This window comes from Equus asinus, chromosome 17 (genome assembly GCF_041296235.1).
Source record: "Equus asinus isolate D_3611 breed Donkey chromosome 17, EquAss-T2T_v2, whole genome shotgun sequence".
NCBI lineage: Eukaryota > Metazoa > Chordata > Mammalia > Perissodactyla > Equidae > Equus > Equus asinus.
The window spans coordinates 43,125,853-43,142,091 of NC_091806.1; the positions used below are offsets into that span (position 1 = coordinate 43,125,853).

The 16,239-nt window shown below is 47.0% G+C and overlaps 1 protein-coding gene across 4 annotated transcripts in view; it reads left to right on the forward strand.

The window, feature by feature from the left end:
- SPDYC (speedy/RINGO cell cycle regulator family member C) overlaps positions 1-15,844 on the forward strand; it is a 33,418-nt gene extending 17,574 nt beyond the window's left edge. Inside the window, exons 1-6 of one of the 4 annotated variants that reach the window (XM_070488141.1) lie at positions 13,079-13,106; positions 13,829-14,015; positions 14,256-14,314; positions 14,569-14,654; positions 14,758-14,929; positions 15,008-15,844. In XM_070488141.1, coding sequence (XP_070344242.1) covers positions 13,874-14,015; positions 14,256-14,314; positions 14,569-14,654; positions 14,758-14,929; positions 15,008-15,721 — 1,173 coding nt within the window. In that variant the 5' untranslated portion in view covers positions 13,079-13,106; positions 13,829-13,873 and the 3' untranslated portion in view covers positions 15,722-15,844. Of the gene's footprint in view, positions 1-13,078; positions 13,107-13,742; positions 14,016-14,255; positions 14,315-14,568; positions 14,655-14,757; positions 14,930-15,007 lie in introns of those variants that run through there. The other 3 variants (XM_014844863.3, XM_014844862.3, XM_070488143.1) reach the window with 3 other exon arrangements.
- Positions 15,845-16,239: the final 395 nt, after the last annotated feature.

Below are 16,239 nucleotides of genomic sequence, written 5' to 3' on the forward strand. Positions count from 1 at the left end.
TAATATCTGTTGACAATATTCTTCTTTTTTTCTTCTTCTTCTTCTCCCCAAACCCCCCAGTACATAGTTGTACATTCTAGTTGTGGGTCCTTCTGGCTCTGCTATGTGGGACTCCACCTCAGCATGGCTTGATGAGCAGTGCTAGGTCCACGCCCAGAATCTGAACCAGTGAAACCCTGGGCCGCCGAAGCAGAGTGCGCAAAGTTAACCACTTGGCCATGGGGCCGGCCCCTTATTTCTTTTTATCACTGAGTAATATTCTGTTTTATGGATATACCACAGCTTTGTTTATCCATTCACCTATTGAAGGACGTCTTGGTTGTTTTTTTGGCAATTATGAATGAAGCTGATATAAATATTTGTGTGGTTTTTGTGTGGATGTAAGTTTTCAACTCTTTTGGTAAATACTAAGGAGCACAATTCTAGATTGTACAGTAAGAGTAAGTTTAGTTTTATAAGAAACTGCCAAACTGTCTTTCACAGTGGCCGTACCATTTTGCACTCCCTCCTGCAATGAGCGAGAGCTCCTTTGCTCCACATCCTTGTCATCATTTGGTGGTGTCCATGTTCTGGATTTTGGCCATTCTAACAGCTGTGTAGCAGTATCTCATTGTTTTAATGTGCATTTCTTTGATCACACATGATGTGGAGCATCTTTTCATATCCTCATTTGCCATCCGTAGATCTTCCTTCCTGGGATGTCTGTTAAGGTCTTTGGCCCATTTTTTAATTGTTTTTTGTTGTTGTTTTCTTATTGTTGAGTTTTAAGACTTCTTTATATATTCTGGATAACAGTCCTTTATCAGATGTGTTTTTTGCAAATATTTTCTCCCAGTCTGTGGCTTGTCCTCTCATTTTCTTGACATTGTCTTTTGCAGAGCAGAAGTTTTTCATTTTAATTAAGTGCAGATTATCAATTCTTTCTTTCATGGATCATGCCCTTGTTGTGGTATTTAAAAAGTGATGGCCTTACAGCTTAAACTAATACAATGTTTTATGTCAATTATATATCAATGAAAGTGGAAGAAAAAAGTCATAGGCAAACCCAAGGTCATCCAGATTTTCTCTAATGTTATCTTCTAGGAAGTTTACAGTTTTGTGTTTTACATTTAGGTCTATGATCCATTTTCAGTTAATTTTCTGTGAAGAGTATAAAGTCTGTGTCTTAGATTCTTTTTTTTTTTTTTTTTTTTTGGCATGTGGCTGTCCAGTTGTTCCATCACGATTTGTTGAAAAGACTGTCTTTTCTCCACTGTATTGCCTTTGTTCTTTTGTCAAGGATCAGTTGACTGTATTTATGGGGGTCTATTTCTGGGCTCCCTATTCTGTTTCATTGACCTATTTGTCTATTTTTTTTGCCAGTACTGTTCTGTCTTGATTACTGTAGCTTCTTAGTGAGTCTTGAAATCAGGCCGTGTCATCCTCCAACTTTGTTCTTGTCCTTCAACATTATATTGGCTATTCTGGATCTTTGGCATCTCCATATAAACTTTAGAATCAGCTTGTTGATATCTACAAAATAACTTGCTGGGATTTTGAATGGAATTGCCTTGAATCTATAGATGAAGTTGAGGAAGAACTGATATCTTGGCAATATCGAGTCTTCCTATCCATGGCATCTCTCTCCATTTATGTAGCTCCTTAATTTCTTTCATCAGAGTTTCATACTTTACCTCATGTAGATTTTGTATCTATTGTGTTAGATTTATCCCTAAGTATTCATTTTGGGGGATGCTAATGTAAACGGTTTTGTGTTTTTAATTTCAAATTCCACTTGTTCATTGCGGATATATGGAAAACCAATTGACTTTTGTATATTGACCTTGTACCTTACAACCTTGCTATAATCACTTATTAGTTCCAGGATTTTTTTGTCAATTCTTTCAGATTTTCTACATAGATGATCATATCATCCGTGAACAAAGACGGTTTTATTTCTTCCTTCCCAATCTGTATCCTTTTTATTTCCTTTTCTTGTTATTGCATTAGCAGGACTTCCAGTATGGTGGTGAAAGGCAGTGGTGAGAAGGGACATCCTAGCCTTGTTCCTGATTATAGTGGGAAAGCTTTGAATTTCTCCCCATTAGATATGATGTTAGCTAGTTTTTTTGTAGATATTCTTAATCAAGTTGAGGAAGTTTCCTTCTATTCCTAGTTTATGGAGAGTTTTTATCATGAATGGGTGTTGGATTTTGTCAAATGCTTTCTCTGCATCTGTGATATTTATTTATTTACTTATTATTAAGGTTTTATTTTTCCTTTTTCTCCCCAAAGCCCCCCCGGTACATAGTTGTGTATTTTTAGTTGTGGGTCCTTCTAGTTGTGGCACATGGGATGCCGCCTCAGCATGGCTTGATGAGTGGCACCATGTCCATGCCCAGGATTTGAACCAGCAAAACCCTGGGCCACTGAAGCAGAGTGCGTGAACTTAACCACTTGGCCATGGGGGCGGCCCCTGTGATATTTATTTTTAAGCCTTTCTCCCAGGAGTTGCCCAAGTCAGGGGAGCCTGCTGTTCAGCTAGTGTTTGGCCAGAGTTTGTGTTTAGCCCCTGTGTCATGAGGCTTCTGCCCTGTGTTGATGGGTCTGTGTGTGGCTTGGGGAAAGTTTTCAGATCTGCCCATGTCCTTCTCTGATTGCCCCTGAGTGGGTGCATCCTTGTACAAGAGCACAGCCTTGCCAACCCCCGGGGTGGACTGTGATCCACGGAAGGCTCTTTTGGGCTATCTCTTTCTCTGATTCTCTCTCTGAAACTTCTGGTTATCCTGCCATTTTATTTATTGCTATTAGTATCAAGGAGCAATGAATACCCTCTTAATTGCTCTCCCCCAAGATCTCCACTGCGCTCAATAATGCTCACAGACATTGTTCCAAATAAAGTTAGCTCCTTCAGGCAGAGCTATGGAGCTCTTCATCCTTAGGGCCTGCCTTCCCACCTGGGCAGAAGCTCCGCCCCACCCTATAGAAACTGGAGGTAGGGAAAGCAGCCAATCACCCATGAGTAACACCCCTGCTCTACAAGCTGGTGGGTAGCAGCCCCTGGTCTTCTTGACTTTTCCTTTCTGGCATAGAATCTCTGTCCTACGGAAGAGCTGGTGTGTGAGCCATGAGGATCCAGTATTTTAGCCTGTCATGCCTGGAGTAGGGCTTCTTCCCTACAAGTGTGGGTAGCGTGGGGGAAAGGTGACTAGTCTTTGCTGCACCTGCCTGGAACAGAGCTTCCAGGATGAGGGGATGAGAAACAGTGACAGCCTGCCCCTGCTCGTGTGAAACCTTAGCTCTCCACTGGAAAACAGGGATTGGTGTGGGGGAGGGGGCCCCCTGCTTTCTTGGCACACAGCCTGGAGTACAGAGCTTGGGGTGGAGCGTCTATCAGATGGAAGGGGGAACAGGAGGGAGGAGAAAGGAGTTGAGGCTCAAATGCCACAGACTCTCCCTGTTCTTACCAAGATTTCCTTGAGTGAATGCTTCTGCATGTGCTGAATATGCCTGTAGAATAATTTCCAGACTTTAAATAATTGGGTTTTGAAAAACAATTTTTGGGGGCCGGTTTGGTGGCCCAGCGGTTAAGTTCATATGTTCTGCTTCTTGCAGCCCGGGGTTCGCTGGTTAGGATCCTGGGTGCGGACATGGCACCGCTTGGCAAAAGGCCATGCTGTGGTAGGCGTCCCACATATCAAGTAGAGGAAGATGGGCACAGATGTTAGCTCAGGGCCAGTCTTCTTCAGCAAAAATAAGAGGATTGGCAGTAGATGTTAGCTCAGGGCTAATCTTCCTCAAAAAAAAAAGGGGGAGGGGGAAGGAATCAGAGACAGAATTATTAAGAAAAAAAAGAAATTTTTTTTTCCAGTTAAATGCTTATTTTGTTAGGGAGCGGGTCTACTGAGCTCCTCACTCTGCCATTCTGAAAATCAATCTTAAGATTAAGAAGAATTTCTTGTTCCAATGGTTATTTTCCTCTTGCCATTTCTCATTTGTTATATTTGTGCTTTCCTCCTTTTTTCTCGAACAAGTTAGCTAGTGGTTTGTGAATTTTTCCAAAAATCCAGGTCTAACTTCTCCTCTTTACTGCATTAATCTCTGCTTTTAGCTTTATTCCTTCTCTCTTTGTACTTTCTTCTGGTTCACCTTGTTCTTTTTCTAGTTTTCTTTGAGCTGGGACTTAAATTCAGTTATTTTTATTCTTTTATTTTTAATGATAAAAGTGTTTAGTGCTATGAATTGTCCTCTGATTGTTGCTTTAAATGTACCTCATAGAATCTGACATGTAGTATTTTCATTATTTTTTTTTTTCAGAAATTTTGTGTGCCAGTTTGGTTTTTGTCTTTGTTAATAATTTCTCATTTGATTACATTGTGCTCAGAGAATATCGTGTATAATATTTCTACTTTATTGAACTTACTGACCATTTCTTTGTGACCTAATATATGTTTACTTTTTTGTGGATATTTTGTTCCTTTGGATTGATAGTTGTTTCCTCTGGGGAAATTTAACTAAGTTGATGTGTTTTGGATTTTGTTTTCTGATTCTTTGTTTTTTAATAATCACTCCATATGGATCCATTAATCTTTTTCTTGTTCACTTTTGTGGTATTGGGATGTATTACAAGATTCTTGTTCAAGGGCACACTCTTATGTCAATATAGCAAAGTCCAGATAGTTTAGTGGATTTTTATTTGGGTTTTTTTTTTTTTGGTTGGAGGAAGGGGTCTGTGTCCTCCGATTTCCTTGTTTCTTTTTTGTCTTGCAAGATCCTAAATTTTTCCCTTTTGCTTTTTTCCCCCTTCATCACTCAACTGGCAGGACACCTCTGGCTCATGTTGGCCTTTTTCTCCCTCTCCCAGAATATACGCATTTTAAAGAGTGACCCTTCAAATCCCAGGTACTTCCAAGTTCCTTCGCTGTAGTCTAAGCTCTGAGCTCCCTGGGCATTTTTCCAGTATTTTCAGACTGCAGAAAGACTAGGTGTTTCAGATGGAAGTTCTAGATCAACCTTGGGCCCAGTTGCCAACTCCCCTCTTCCCTCTTTCACGGTCTTTGGAGCACAAAACCTCAAGCACTGTGGGGCGAGACGGGAGCGAAGGTCTGAGAAGCAATTTGGTGCGTTTTTTTAATTTACTGTTATTCTGAAGTTTGCACAGTCTCTACTTTCAAGTTATGCTGAGGCTGTGGTTTCAGCAGAGTTGTTTCCCATTCTTCTTGTTCTGATTTGCTTTGGGAGGAAACCTTGGGAGATGGGCAACTAGGTGGCCGCGATGGCCCTCGGTACCGGAAGTCCCTCTGCTCTTCCTTCAAGTTTTTAAGATGGAGCTTAGCTCATTAGCTTGCACCCTTTCTTATCTTTAACACATGAATTTGAGGTCATAAATTCCTCTCTAAAAATTATTAGCTGTGTTCCCAACTTTGACAAACAATATTTTCATTCTGATTGCAATCTAAAACAACACAAATCTATAATCAATTTTCTAATTTGCGTTATGGTTTTTTACCTTGGCCCAGAAATTTCATAAAATGTTTCTTAATTTCAAAATACATAGGATTTTTTTCTATTTATCTGTTCATAGGCAATGTTTAAGTTAATTGTGTTATGGTAAAAAACAAAACAGACTAAATGATTTTAATTTTGAAATTAGTTGTGTTGACTTATGGTGTAGAATTTGATGAATTTATTGGAAATTTTATTTTTTCTGAGGAAGATTAGCCCTGAGCTAACTACTGCCAAATCCTCCTCTTTTTGCTGAGGAGGACTGGCCCTAAGCTAACATCCGTACCCATCTTCCTCTACTTTATACGTGGGACGCCTGCCACAGCATGGCTTGACAAGCGGTGCCATGTCCGCACACAGGATCCAAACAGCGAACCTGGGGTCGCAGAGAAGCGGAACATGCGAACTTAACCGCTGCACCACCAGGCCGGCCCCATATTGGAAAATGTTTTGCTTGTGCTATTCTGCATTTGTTGGGTGGAGCGCCCTGTATTTGTCCACTAGGTCAAATTTGTTAACTATATTCTTTGTATCTTTTATGTTCTTATTAATTTTTTTGCCTGCACGTGCCATCAAATCTACAAATACAATTGTGATTTGTCTGTTTTTCCTTGTGGTTTGATCCATTTATATATATTTACATATTTACATATCTTTATTGCTTATTGACTTTATTTTTCAGAGTAAATAAATATAAAATTGCTGTATAGTTTAAAGATCACTATGTAAGCACCCTCTTTCTCTCTAGTGATGCTTGTAGCCTGAAATTTATTTTTTCTAGTACTAATATGGCTATTCTGTCTTTCTTTTAGTATTTGCCTGACATTTTTTCCTATCCTTGTACTTCCAAACTTTTTACATCCTTTTGTTTTACATGTATCTTTTATAAATAGCATGCAGTGCTAATACCATTTTATAAATAGTATATTAGTCCGCATAGTATAAATTATGCTGTGATAAATGTGATAAGCGGAATAATGACCTCCCAAAGATGCCCACATCCCAATTCCTAGGACCTGGGAACATATTATCTCACCACATGGCAAAAGGGACTTTGCAGCTGTGACTAAATTAAGCATCTTGAGATGGGGAGATTATCCTGGATCATGCCGGTGGGCCCGATGTAATCTCACAGGTCTGTGAACATGGAAGAGGGGTCAGAGTCAGTGATCGAAGACACTATGCTGCTGGCTTTGAAGGTGGAGGTAGGCGGCCGTGAGCCAAGGAATGCAGGTGCCTCCACATGGAATGAAACCTTGGTGGCACCTTGATTTTAGCAGAATGAGACCCATTTTGGATTTCTGACCTCTAGAACTGTAAGACAATAGATTTGCATTATTTTAAGCTGCTAAATTTGTGGTAATTTGTTATAGCAACAAATAGAGATCCAATACCACCATAAACAACTCCCAACTCTCAGGGGCTTTCAAAAACAAAAGTTTATTTCTTGTTCACATTAGATGCCCTTTACAGTTTGGCTCTGGGTCTGCTCCCTGTCTTCTTTGTTCCAGACCCCAGACTAGAGAGGCTGCCCCTACCTGGGACACACCAGGCCCAGGGCAGATGGAAGAGCAAGGGCAGAACCCCATCGGAGCTCACAAAGCTTCTGTTCAGATGTGGCATAAACCATTTCTGCTCAAATTCCATTGACTGAAGCAACCACATGGGTAAACGTAACATGGGGTAGGGAGTAGACCCGTCCCAGAAGGAAGGATGCCTTGTCCTAGTGGGAAGGGCCAGCATGTACAAAGGGCCTGGGGCAAGGGACAGGCAGTGTTGACAGAACTGAAAGAAGCTGGTCTAGTTCGAGGGTGGTGATGGAGGGGTGGGGCCAGGGATGTGGTTGGAGAGAACAAGGGCAGATGGTGCGGGGCCTGGTCAGCCACTTATCCATCCAACACATGAGCGACATTACATTACTGCTCACACAGTAGGCTCTGAGTCAGGGCTGGGGGTTTGGGGACAGACCAGGCTGACGAGGCCCCTGTTCTGAAGGCACTGACCTAGGGGGAAGAATGCAGGAGAAGTAAGTCAACAAGGAAGCAAGATGATTGCAGACAGGGATCAAATAAGTACCACAGTGAAGGAGTCTGTATTTTATCAAAAGGACTATTTTTAAAAGATCATGGCAGCTCTAGAGAGGGCCACGAGCCCAGGAAGTCGGGAGACAGTTTAGGGGCCATCGAGACAGATAATGCTGCCTTGGCCTGGGGAGGAGGCAGTGGCAAGAGAGGTGGGCATGCATTAGGGAGATATCTTTGAGCTAGAATCCACAAGATTTAGTGATGAATTGGATGCTGGGGGTGAGAAAGAAGGTAGAAATACTTCTGAGTACTCATCCAAGATAACCTGCCCAGCAAGGGGAAAGAGCGAGCAGCATAACAGAATCTCACCTAAAAGCAGACCTATGCAGGCTTCCATTTACATAAAGTTTAAAACCAGGCCCGGTGGCATAATGGTTAGGTTTGTGCGCTCCGCTTCAGTGGCCCCAGGTTAGCAGGTTCGGATCCCGCATGCGGACCTATGTACTGCTCATCAGGCCATGCTGTGGCAGCGTCCCACATACAAAATGGAGGAAGATTGCCACAGGTGTTACCTGAGGGCCAATCTTCCTCACCAAAAACAAAAAAAAAAACAAAAAAAAAACCAACCAGGCAACAGTAACCTATGATGATAGAGTCCAGCACAGTGATTAACTTTGGGTGGAGAAGGCATGAGGGCCTCTGGTAATGTGCTGTTTCTCGACCTGGCTGCTGGCTACACGAGTGTGTTCTGAAAATTCATCCAGCTACTCATTTCTTATCTGTGCACTTTTCTGTAATGGTTGCTGTGCTGCAATAAAAAGTTTACTTAAGGGGCCGGCCCGGTGGTGCAGCAGTTCGCACGTTCCGCTTCCGTGGCCTGGGGTTCGCCGGTTCGGATCCCGGGTGTGGACATGGCACCACTTGGCAAGCCATGCTGTGGCAGGCATCCCACATATAAAGTAGAGGAAGATGGGCAGAGATGTTAGCTCAGGGCCAGTCTTCCTCAGCAAAACGAGGAGGATTGGCAGCAGATGTTAGCTCAGGGCTAATCTTCCTCCAAAAAAAAAAAAATTTACTTAAAAACAATGACTCCCAGTTTTTCGTTGCTGTTATTTTCGAGCAACCCTTGGTCAGTAGATGGGGAAACTGAGGAAGGAACAGGTTCATGGGGCCGATAATGATGTGCCTGGAGAAAACAGGTGGAGATGTCCCAGAGGCAGCCGGAGGTCCAAGAGTGGACCTGGAGCATCAGGGCTCGGACAAACCTTGGGAGCCTCTGGAGGGATATAAAGCCAGTGAAATAGACAAGGCAACACAGTGAGCAAATCACAGAGCATGTGCAGAGGAAGGGGCCCGGAACAGGCCTGGAAGGTTGGCTGCCCTCAGCCTCCTGGATCCGTGTTCTATGGCAATCTTCTGGCCATGCCCACTCAGGGGTCATCGCCACCTTTTCCATCCTCCCATCTCCCGCCCACCCCCCGGCCCTAGCATGGCCTCATATACATGCAGCCAGGGCAGCTTGGAAGCCCCAAGCCTCTGGTTCCTTCTACAGTGGCCTGCCCTTGGCTGCCTCTCTCTGCCCTCTGGATTTTGTCCACTCTCTGGGGTTTCTTAAGGCCTACAGGGATGGGAGAATCCCTGCCTTTGAAATCCTTCCCATAATGCATGAAAAAAAATTTAATAATTGCACATCATCAAACTGCAAGGCTTGCTCTGTGAAAGACAACGTTAAGAGAGTGAAAAGATGAGCTATCGTTTGGGAGAAAATGTTTGCAAATGACATACCTGACAAAGGCTTGTATCTCGAATATATAAAGAACCCTCTAAACTCAACAGTAAGAAAACCAACAGTCCGCTTAACAAATAGGCAACAGACTTGGAACCGACACTTCATCGGAGAAGACGCATGGATGGAAAATGCACGTGTCCCAGTACCACCAGCTGGAGGCTTAAAACAACAGGAAGTTATCATCTCTCATGGTGGTGGAGGCCGGAAGTCCAAAGTCAAGGTGTCCGCAGGCCGTGCTCTCTCTGGCCATCCTTGGTGTCCTCGGCTTGCAGCTGCATCACTCCAATCTCTGCCTCGGTTGTCACAGGCTGTCTTCCCTCTGTGTCTAAGTCTTCACCTGCCTTCTCCTTTCTGTGATTCTGTCTCTGTCTCCTCTCTTCTTCTAAGGACACCAGTCTTACTGGATTAGGCCCCACCCTAATCAAGGATGATCTCATCTTAACTTGATTGCATCTGCAAAGACCCTATTTCCAAATAGCACCACATTCACGGGTCACGGCGGGGGGCGGGGGGGGAGTGACTTCAATATCTTTTTGGGGGAAAGAATTCAACCCACACAGAAAATAAGCAGGTGGAAAGATGCTCAATATCATTAGCTATTAGGGAAGGCAAATTAAAGCCACTATGACTATTACAATGACTAAAATAAATACCAACAATACCAAAACAGCCACTCTGAAGAACGGTTTGGCGGTCTCTTATAAAGTTCAACATACATTTACCATAGGACCCCTCCTAGGTATTTCCTCTAGAGAAATAAAAACTCATGTCCCTGTAAAAACCTGTACACAGATGTTCAGAGCAGCTTTACTTGTAACAGCCCATACTGGAAACAACCCATTCTGCACCATGGAATACTACTTGGTAACAAAAAGGAATGAACTGTCGATACATGCAACAACCTGGATGGATCTCAAGGGCATTATGTTGAATGAAAAAGCCAATCTCAGAAGGTCACATACTGTATGATTCCATTTATATAATATTCTTTTTTTTTTTTTTACTGAGGAAGATTCACCCTGAGCTAACATCTAAACCAATCTTCTGTGCTAACATTCCTCTGTTTTGTATGTGGGTTGCCACCACAGCATGGCTGCTGACGAGTGGTGTAGTTCCACACCTGGGAACCTAACCCAGGCCGCTGAAGTGGAGCGTGCTGAACGTAACCACTAGGCCACAGGGCTGGCCCGATATATAATATTCTTAATGTGACAAAATTACAGAGATGGAGAACAGATTAACGGTTGCCAGAGGCAGGGGTGGGGAGGCAGTTGTGACGACTCTAAAGGGATGATGTAAGTGAGGTCCTTTGGGGTGATGGAACAGTTCTGTATCCTGACTGAGGTGGTAGATACACCAATCTATGCATACGATAAAAGTTCTAGAACTAGACACACACAAAAATTTAAAAAGCAAGAGCTTGTAAAAACTGATGAAATCTGAATGAGGTCCATAGTTTTGCTGTGCCAGTGTCAATTTCCTGATTCTAACTGTACGATGATTATGTAAGATGTCGCCATTGGGGGAAGCTGGGTGAAGAGGACACAAAAACTTTCCATACTGTTTCAGCAACAGAAACTCAGTGATTCCAAGACTCACAGAGGCCAGGAGAGATCCAGAGACCTAAAGAGACCTGGACACTAAGGAGACCAAGAGATTCAGAGATGCACATAGAGACTCAGAGACTGAGAGAGATCCAGAGAGATAGAGAGAGCCAAGAAGACCTAGAGACCCACAAACCCGGAGAGGCCAAAAGATTTGGAGATATCAGAGATCTGGAGACCCAAAGAGATCCAGAGAGACCCACAGACACTAAGGAACACAGAGAGACTAAAAGACTCTGAGACACAGCGATACCAGGAGACCCAAAGATACCCAGAAACTCATAGTTTGACAGACTCAGAGAGACTGAGAGTTCAGAGAGACCCAGAAACCCAGAGAGACAGAGAGACACAGAAAAGGAGGGGCAACCCCCAGGAGTGAAAACACACTGGCAGCCAGGGTCAGAGCCTGAGGTTGGAAGAAAAGCAGAGATGGGTGCTGGATGTCCAACCAGTGAAGAGCAGTTGCGTCACAGGAAGGAGCCTGCATCTGGGGTCTGGGGACCTGGGCTCCAGACCTGGCTCTGTGCTCACCCGCCACCTGGCCCAGCCCACATTTCATTCATCTTTCACTCAAATATCAGGAGGTGGGGCCCTTGAGCCTCAGTTTCCCATCTGAAAAATGGCCAGGAGAACCACGAAACCTACGTCACAGGGCCAAATGCATACTGTGTTGGTCATACCACTTTGAGCCCACTTCTGTTGTCATCAGCGGTGGGACTTTGAGTATAAGTGATTCAGTTCTTTCTGGGCCTCCATTTCTCTTAAATACGTATTTAAAAAGTCTCCTGGACTACCTCACACTCATAAGGATGGCTACTATCAACAAAACAGAAAATAACAAGTGTTGGCAAGAATGTGGAGAAATCAGAACTCTTGTGCACAGTTTGTGGGGATGTAAAATGGTGCAACCGCTGTGGAAAACAGCTTGACATTTCCTCAAAAAATTAAAAATAGAATTACCCTATGATCTAGCAATTCCACTTCTGGGTATATACCCCAAAGAATTGAAAGCAGAGTCTCGAGATATTTGTAACCCACGTTCATAGCGTTATTCAAAATAGCCAAGATATGGAAACAACCTAAGTGTCCATCAATGGAGGAATGGATAAGCAAAATGTGATATATACATAGAATGTATGCTATATACATAGAATGTACATAGAATGTATAGCCTTAAAAAGGAGGGCAATCCTGACATATGCTACAGCATGGACGAAGCTTAGGGATATTATGCTAAGTGAAATAAGCCAGTCACAAAAAGACAAATACTGTACAATTCCACTTATATGAGGTACCTAGAAGAGTTGAATTTGTAGAGATAGAAAGGAGAAGGGTGGTTGCCAGGGGCTGGGGGAGGGGAGAGGGGAGTTAGTGTTTAATGGCTATAGAGGTGAAGTTTTGCAAGATGAAGAGTTCTGGAGATGGATGGTGGTGACGGCTGCACAACAATATGAATTAAGGTAGTAAATTTTATGTTATGTGTATTTTACCACAATAAAAAAATATTAAGGAAAAAAGTCACCTGTCAAATGTGGAAAGTCGTGCAGGTGCTGACTGTCCCATAGTATTTGTGGAGAGAGTAAATGAGCCAGTGAAGACCAAAAGACTGATGGTCTGCTGGGTCGGTGGGGGAAGCTTGGTGATCCTGGGCAAAGACACCCACCTTGGAGCCACTGGCCCGGCTCTCCCTAACCCAAAGGATCTTGGGAAGCGGATGTGGCCTCTGGGAATTCTCGCGCCAGGACAATCTCCTCTGTGGCTCTCAGGTTTGGGGATTCCTAGATCTGAAACAAACACGGACACATCCGGCGACCCTGCCCCAGCAAGGCATAACCAGGGAATTATAACTTACCCATCAGCCACCCGCCGCAGCCCAGGCCTCATTTCCAGGCTACGCATCCGTAAAGAGGCGGGCAGGGCGCCCTGCCACCTTTCAGGCCCTGGGGTCCAGCTGGCCTGCCTTCACCCTTCTTGTAGGTGAGAAAGCTCCGGAGAAGCTTTTACCTTGGGGAGCCGCAGCTGGGACGCGAGCGGTGGAGACTGGGCTTACTGAGAGCAGAAGTGGGCGGTGATGGCGAAAAGCTCCACCCCCTCCCCAGGAAGGGATCTGATTGGTGGAGGGCCATGGGGGCGGGGCAGCGCGGGAGCTATATAAAGGCTCTCAGTGCGGGCTTCCTGCATGCTGTGGGTAATCCATGAGCTCAGGTAAGGCTTCTCGGGGGAGGAGGCTGGGCTGCTTTATGAGGCCCCCCGGTTGGCCACGGGGTGGTGGACGGCAGCTTCTCCCGAGCCCCTTAGTTGGCGTCTCTCTCTCCGTGGCTTGAAATGTTTGAGGTGGCCCCACCTCACCTTTTTCTAAACCCAAGTATTTGTCTAGTATCATTCCTCTCTCTGGGCCTCAGTTTCCCCTCCGTGAAGAGGTTGGTGGTCCTTTCATGGCTCCCACTTTGGTGCAGGTTGAGGGGGTGGTTGTGAGTTGGGGGACAGAGGAGCAATTAAACTTCAGCTTTGGGGGTCAGACAGGCTCCACTTTCAAGTCGCGGTGAGACCTCCGTGCTTGAGTTTGCAAAATGGGTCTTAAGTTATACCCACCTACCGGGATAGAGAAGATATGCCCTTAAAGCATTTAGCGCAGCTCCAGGCCCTTAGGAAGCGCTCAGTGGTGTCAGTTGCTGCTATTCTTACTTTCTGGCCTTGCCTGTGGTGCCAGGAGGAGGGTGGGGGTGCTGCAGCCTCCAAAAACTCTCCCTCCTTTCTGGCCTCCCCACCCCACACGAATCCGAGTTTCCTTCTGTTCCCAGCCCCCACTTCTCCACGCCCATCCCTCCACCTTCAGGAAGTCCTCTATTAGGCCAGCCCTACAAATCCCCTTGACTTGTTGGGGGCAAGGGGGTAGGTGCTGAGTCTTGGGGCTCCTGCCTTTACAGGTCACCCTGCCCCACCCCACCCCTCCCACCCCTACCCCCTATGAGATGAGTGACACCCAAGACCCTGCCGCTGTCCCTGCCATTGCCACCCAGGTGAAGCTGGGGGGCTGGAGCCGTCAAGGCGTGGGCAGTGGGTCTCTCCGTTCCCGCCAGCACCAGGAGCTCCAGGCCTTCCTCAGCCTTCTGGGTGAGTCCACTAGGGGGCTGGCACGGGCGGGGCTGTGGGGACCAAGCATGAAACAGATGTGAAACATGCACTGTGCAAGCGTCTGAGTCTCCGTCTCTTCCCTTCTCAGGTGACCCCGGTTTGGCAGGAGGGGTGTGGGTCGTGTCAGAAAGCGCGTTCAGTGGCCGCTTGGCCTTTCGAACTTCGTCTTGGGGAGGGTGGGTGGTAACCCCAGTCCACCGTTTCTCCTCTTTACCCCAGAGCACAGTTTCCTCCAGGAATTCCTCTCCAAAGATCCCTGTTTCCAGATTTCGGATAAGGTGAGGGGGCACAGTGGCGGTAGAGGCCAGGAGTCACTTGGGGAAGGCTGAATTAGTGGGGTTGGAGGGCTGCTAATTCACTGGGTCCCCTGGTCTGGTGGAGGGAGCGCCTCCCTTTTAAACTCTCATCTTTCAGGCCCTCCCCACCATTTTACTCCCCCTCCCCACCCCCACCCCGAACTTCCTTGGGCGCACAGGGGCTGTGCAGCCCCTCCCCCAGTGTCTCACTCACCCCCCTGGTTCTGTCTTCACAGTACCTCCTGGCCATGGTGCTGGTCTACTTCCAGCGCGCCAACCTGAAGCTCAGCGAGTATACCCGCAGCAACCTGTTCTTGGCGCTGTGAGTGGCCCCGGTGGGTGGTGGAGACCCTTGCTCGGAGCTAGAGGATGGGGCAGGGCAGATGCTTAAGGCCCCTGCTCCCTGCCCCCGCCTCTGCGGCCAGGTACCTTGCAAATGACATGGAGGAGGACCTGGAGGACTCCAAATGTGTGATTTTCCCGTGGGCCCTGGGCAAAGATTGGCGGCGGCGTGTGTCAGGCTTCCTGCATCAGAGGGACAAGCTGTGGGCACGGATGGGCTTCCGGGCCGTCGTGAGCCGCCAGTGCTGTGAGGAGGTGAGGACCAGCATCCTGGAGTGGCAGAAGGAGGCTGGACCTCCCACCCCCGTTTACCATCCACTCTACTCATGCCAGGTCATGGCCAAGGAGCCGTCCCACTGGGCCTGGACTCGGGAGCGGCGACCCCACCACGGCAGGGCTCAGAGGAGCCGTCCAAAGGCCCGGGTTCCTCTCCCCCGAGGCCCTGGCCTCTCACCACCCCACTGTTCCCTCTGTGGCTTGCCCCCTCGCCGCAGCCACTGCTGCCACCACCCCCACCCCTTGCCCATCTTATCCAAGTGCCCTTCCCCGGACCCTGAGTGGCATCACCCTCCCTCCCAAGCCTGTCTCTCGGTGCCTGAAGACCCCTGGGGTGGGAGCTTGCTCATCGTCCTGCCCCCCGAGCTGCAACTGGAGCCAGGCACCTACACCCTCCAGAGTGAGTTGGGGACAGGAGCTGGGGGTGGGCTTGGGATCCCAGGAGGCAGGTGTGGGGCCCAACAGAATGGGAACGAGGGGCGTGGGCTTTTGGGTCCAGCTGGCCTGGGCACCGCCCCAGCTCTGCCACCTCCTAGCTGTGTGAGCTTGACAAGTTTCCTCTCTGCACCTCTCTCTCTCCTTCTCCCCCAGTTCTCCCAAAGCTTCCACAGTGCCCTGGGCGCTGGCACTGGCTCGCAGGGTGAAGAGCAGCCTGCTGGCTTGCCCACTGGCCCATGGCGCTACTGGCTGTGGCCCCCCTGGCCTCCTGTCCTACGGGCCTCAGGCTGGCAGTGCTGCCCATGTCCTCTGCCCCCTACTCCCAACCTGTAACTTGTCCCCACTCGGACCAGGGCCCCCTCTAATAAACTCCTGTCCACAGGACACCAGCTGTGCTTAGGCTCTAGCCTGGTTCCTTGACCCAGGGTGAGGGTGGGAAGGGAGTTCAGGGGAGAGGGGGGTCTGCCAGGTTTAGGTACCAGTGGTTGAGACCCGTGAGCACAGGCTCTAGCAGCTCCTCCCCTTCCCGTGGGTGGCAGTCATCCTGAGCCTCAGTTTCCCCTCTATAACATCACCTCTGGATGATGAGATCTACAGTGTAGACGGGATTGAGTGGGATGAGCTGTGTACAGCCCTTAGGAGAGGGCCTGGAGCCTTGTAGACAAAAAAGCTGAAATGGAAACACCTCTATAGTCATTCTAGAAATGCCTGCAGGGCCAGGCCTGTTCAGAAATAAGACACAGTCCTTGCCCTGGGCCGCAATCAAACATAATATAATTATTATACTACAGCCCCTCCCCCCCAAAAGTAAATTTGTTAATGAGAGAGCAGGGAAGGCTTTCCAGAGGGTG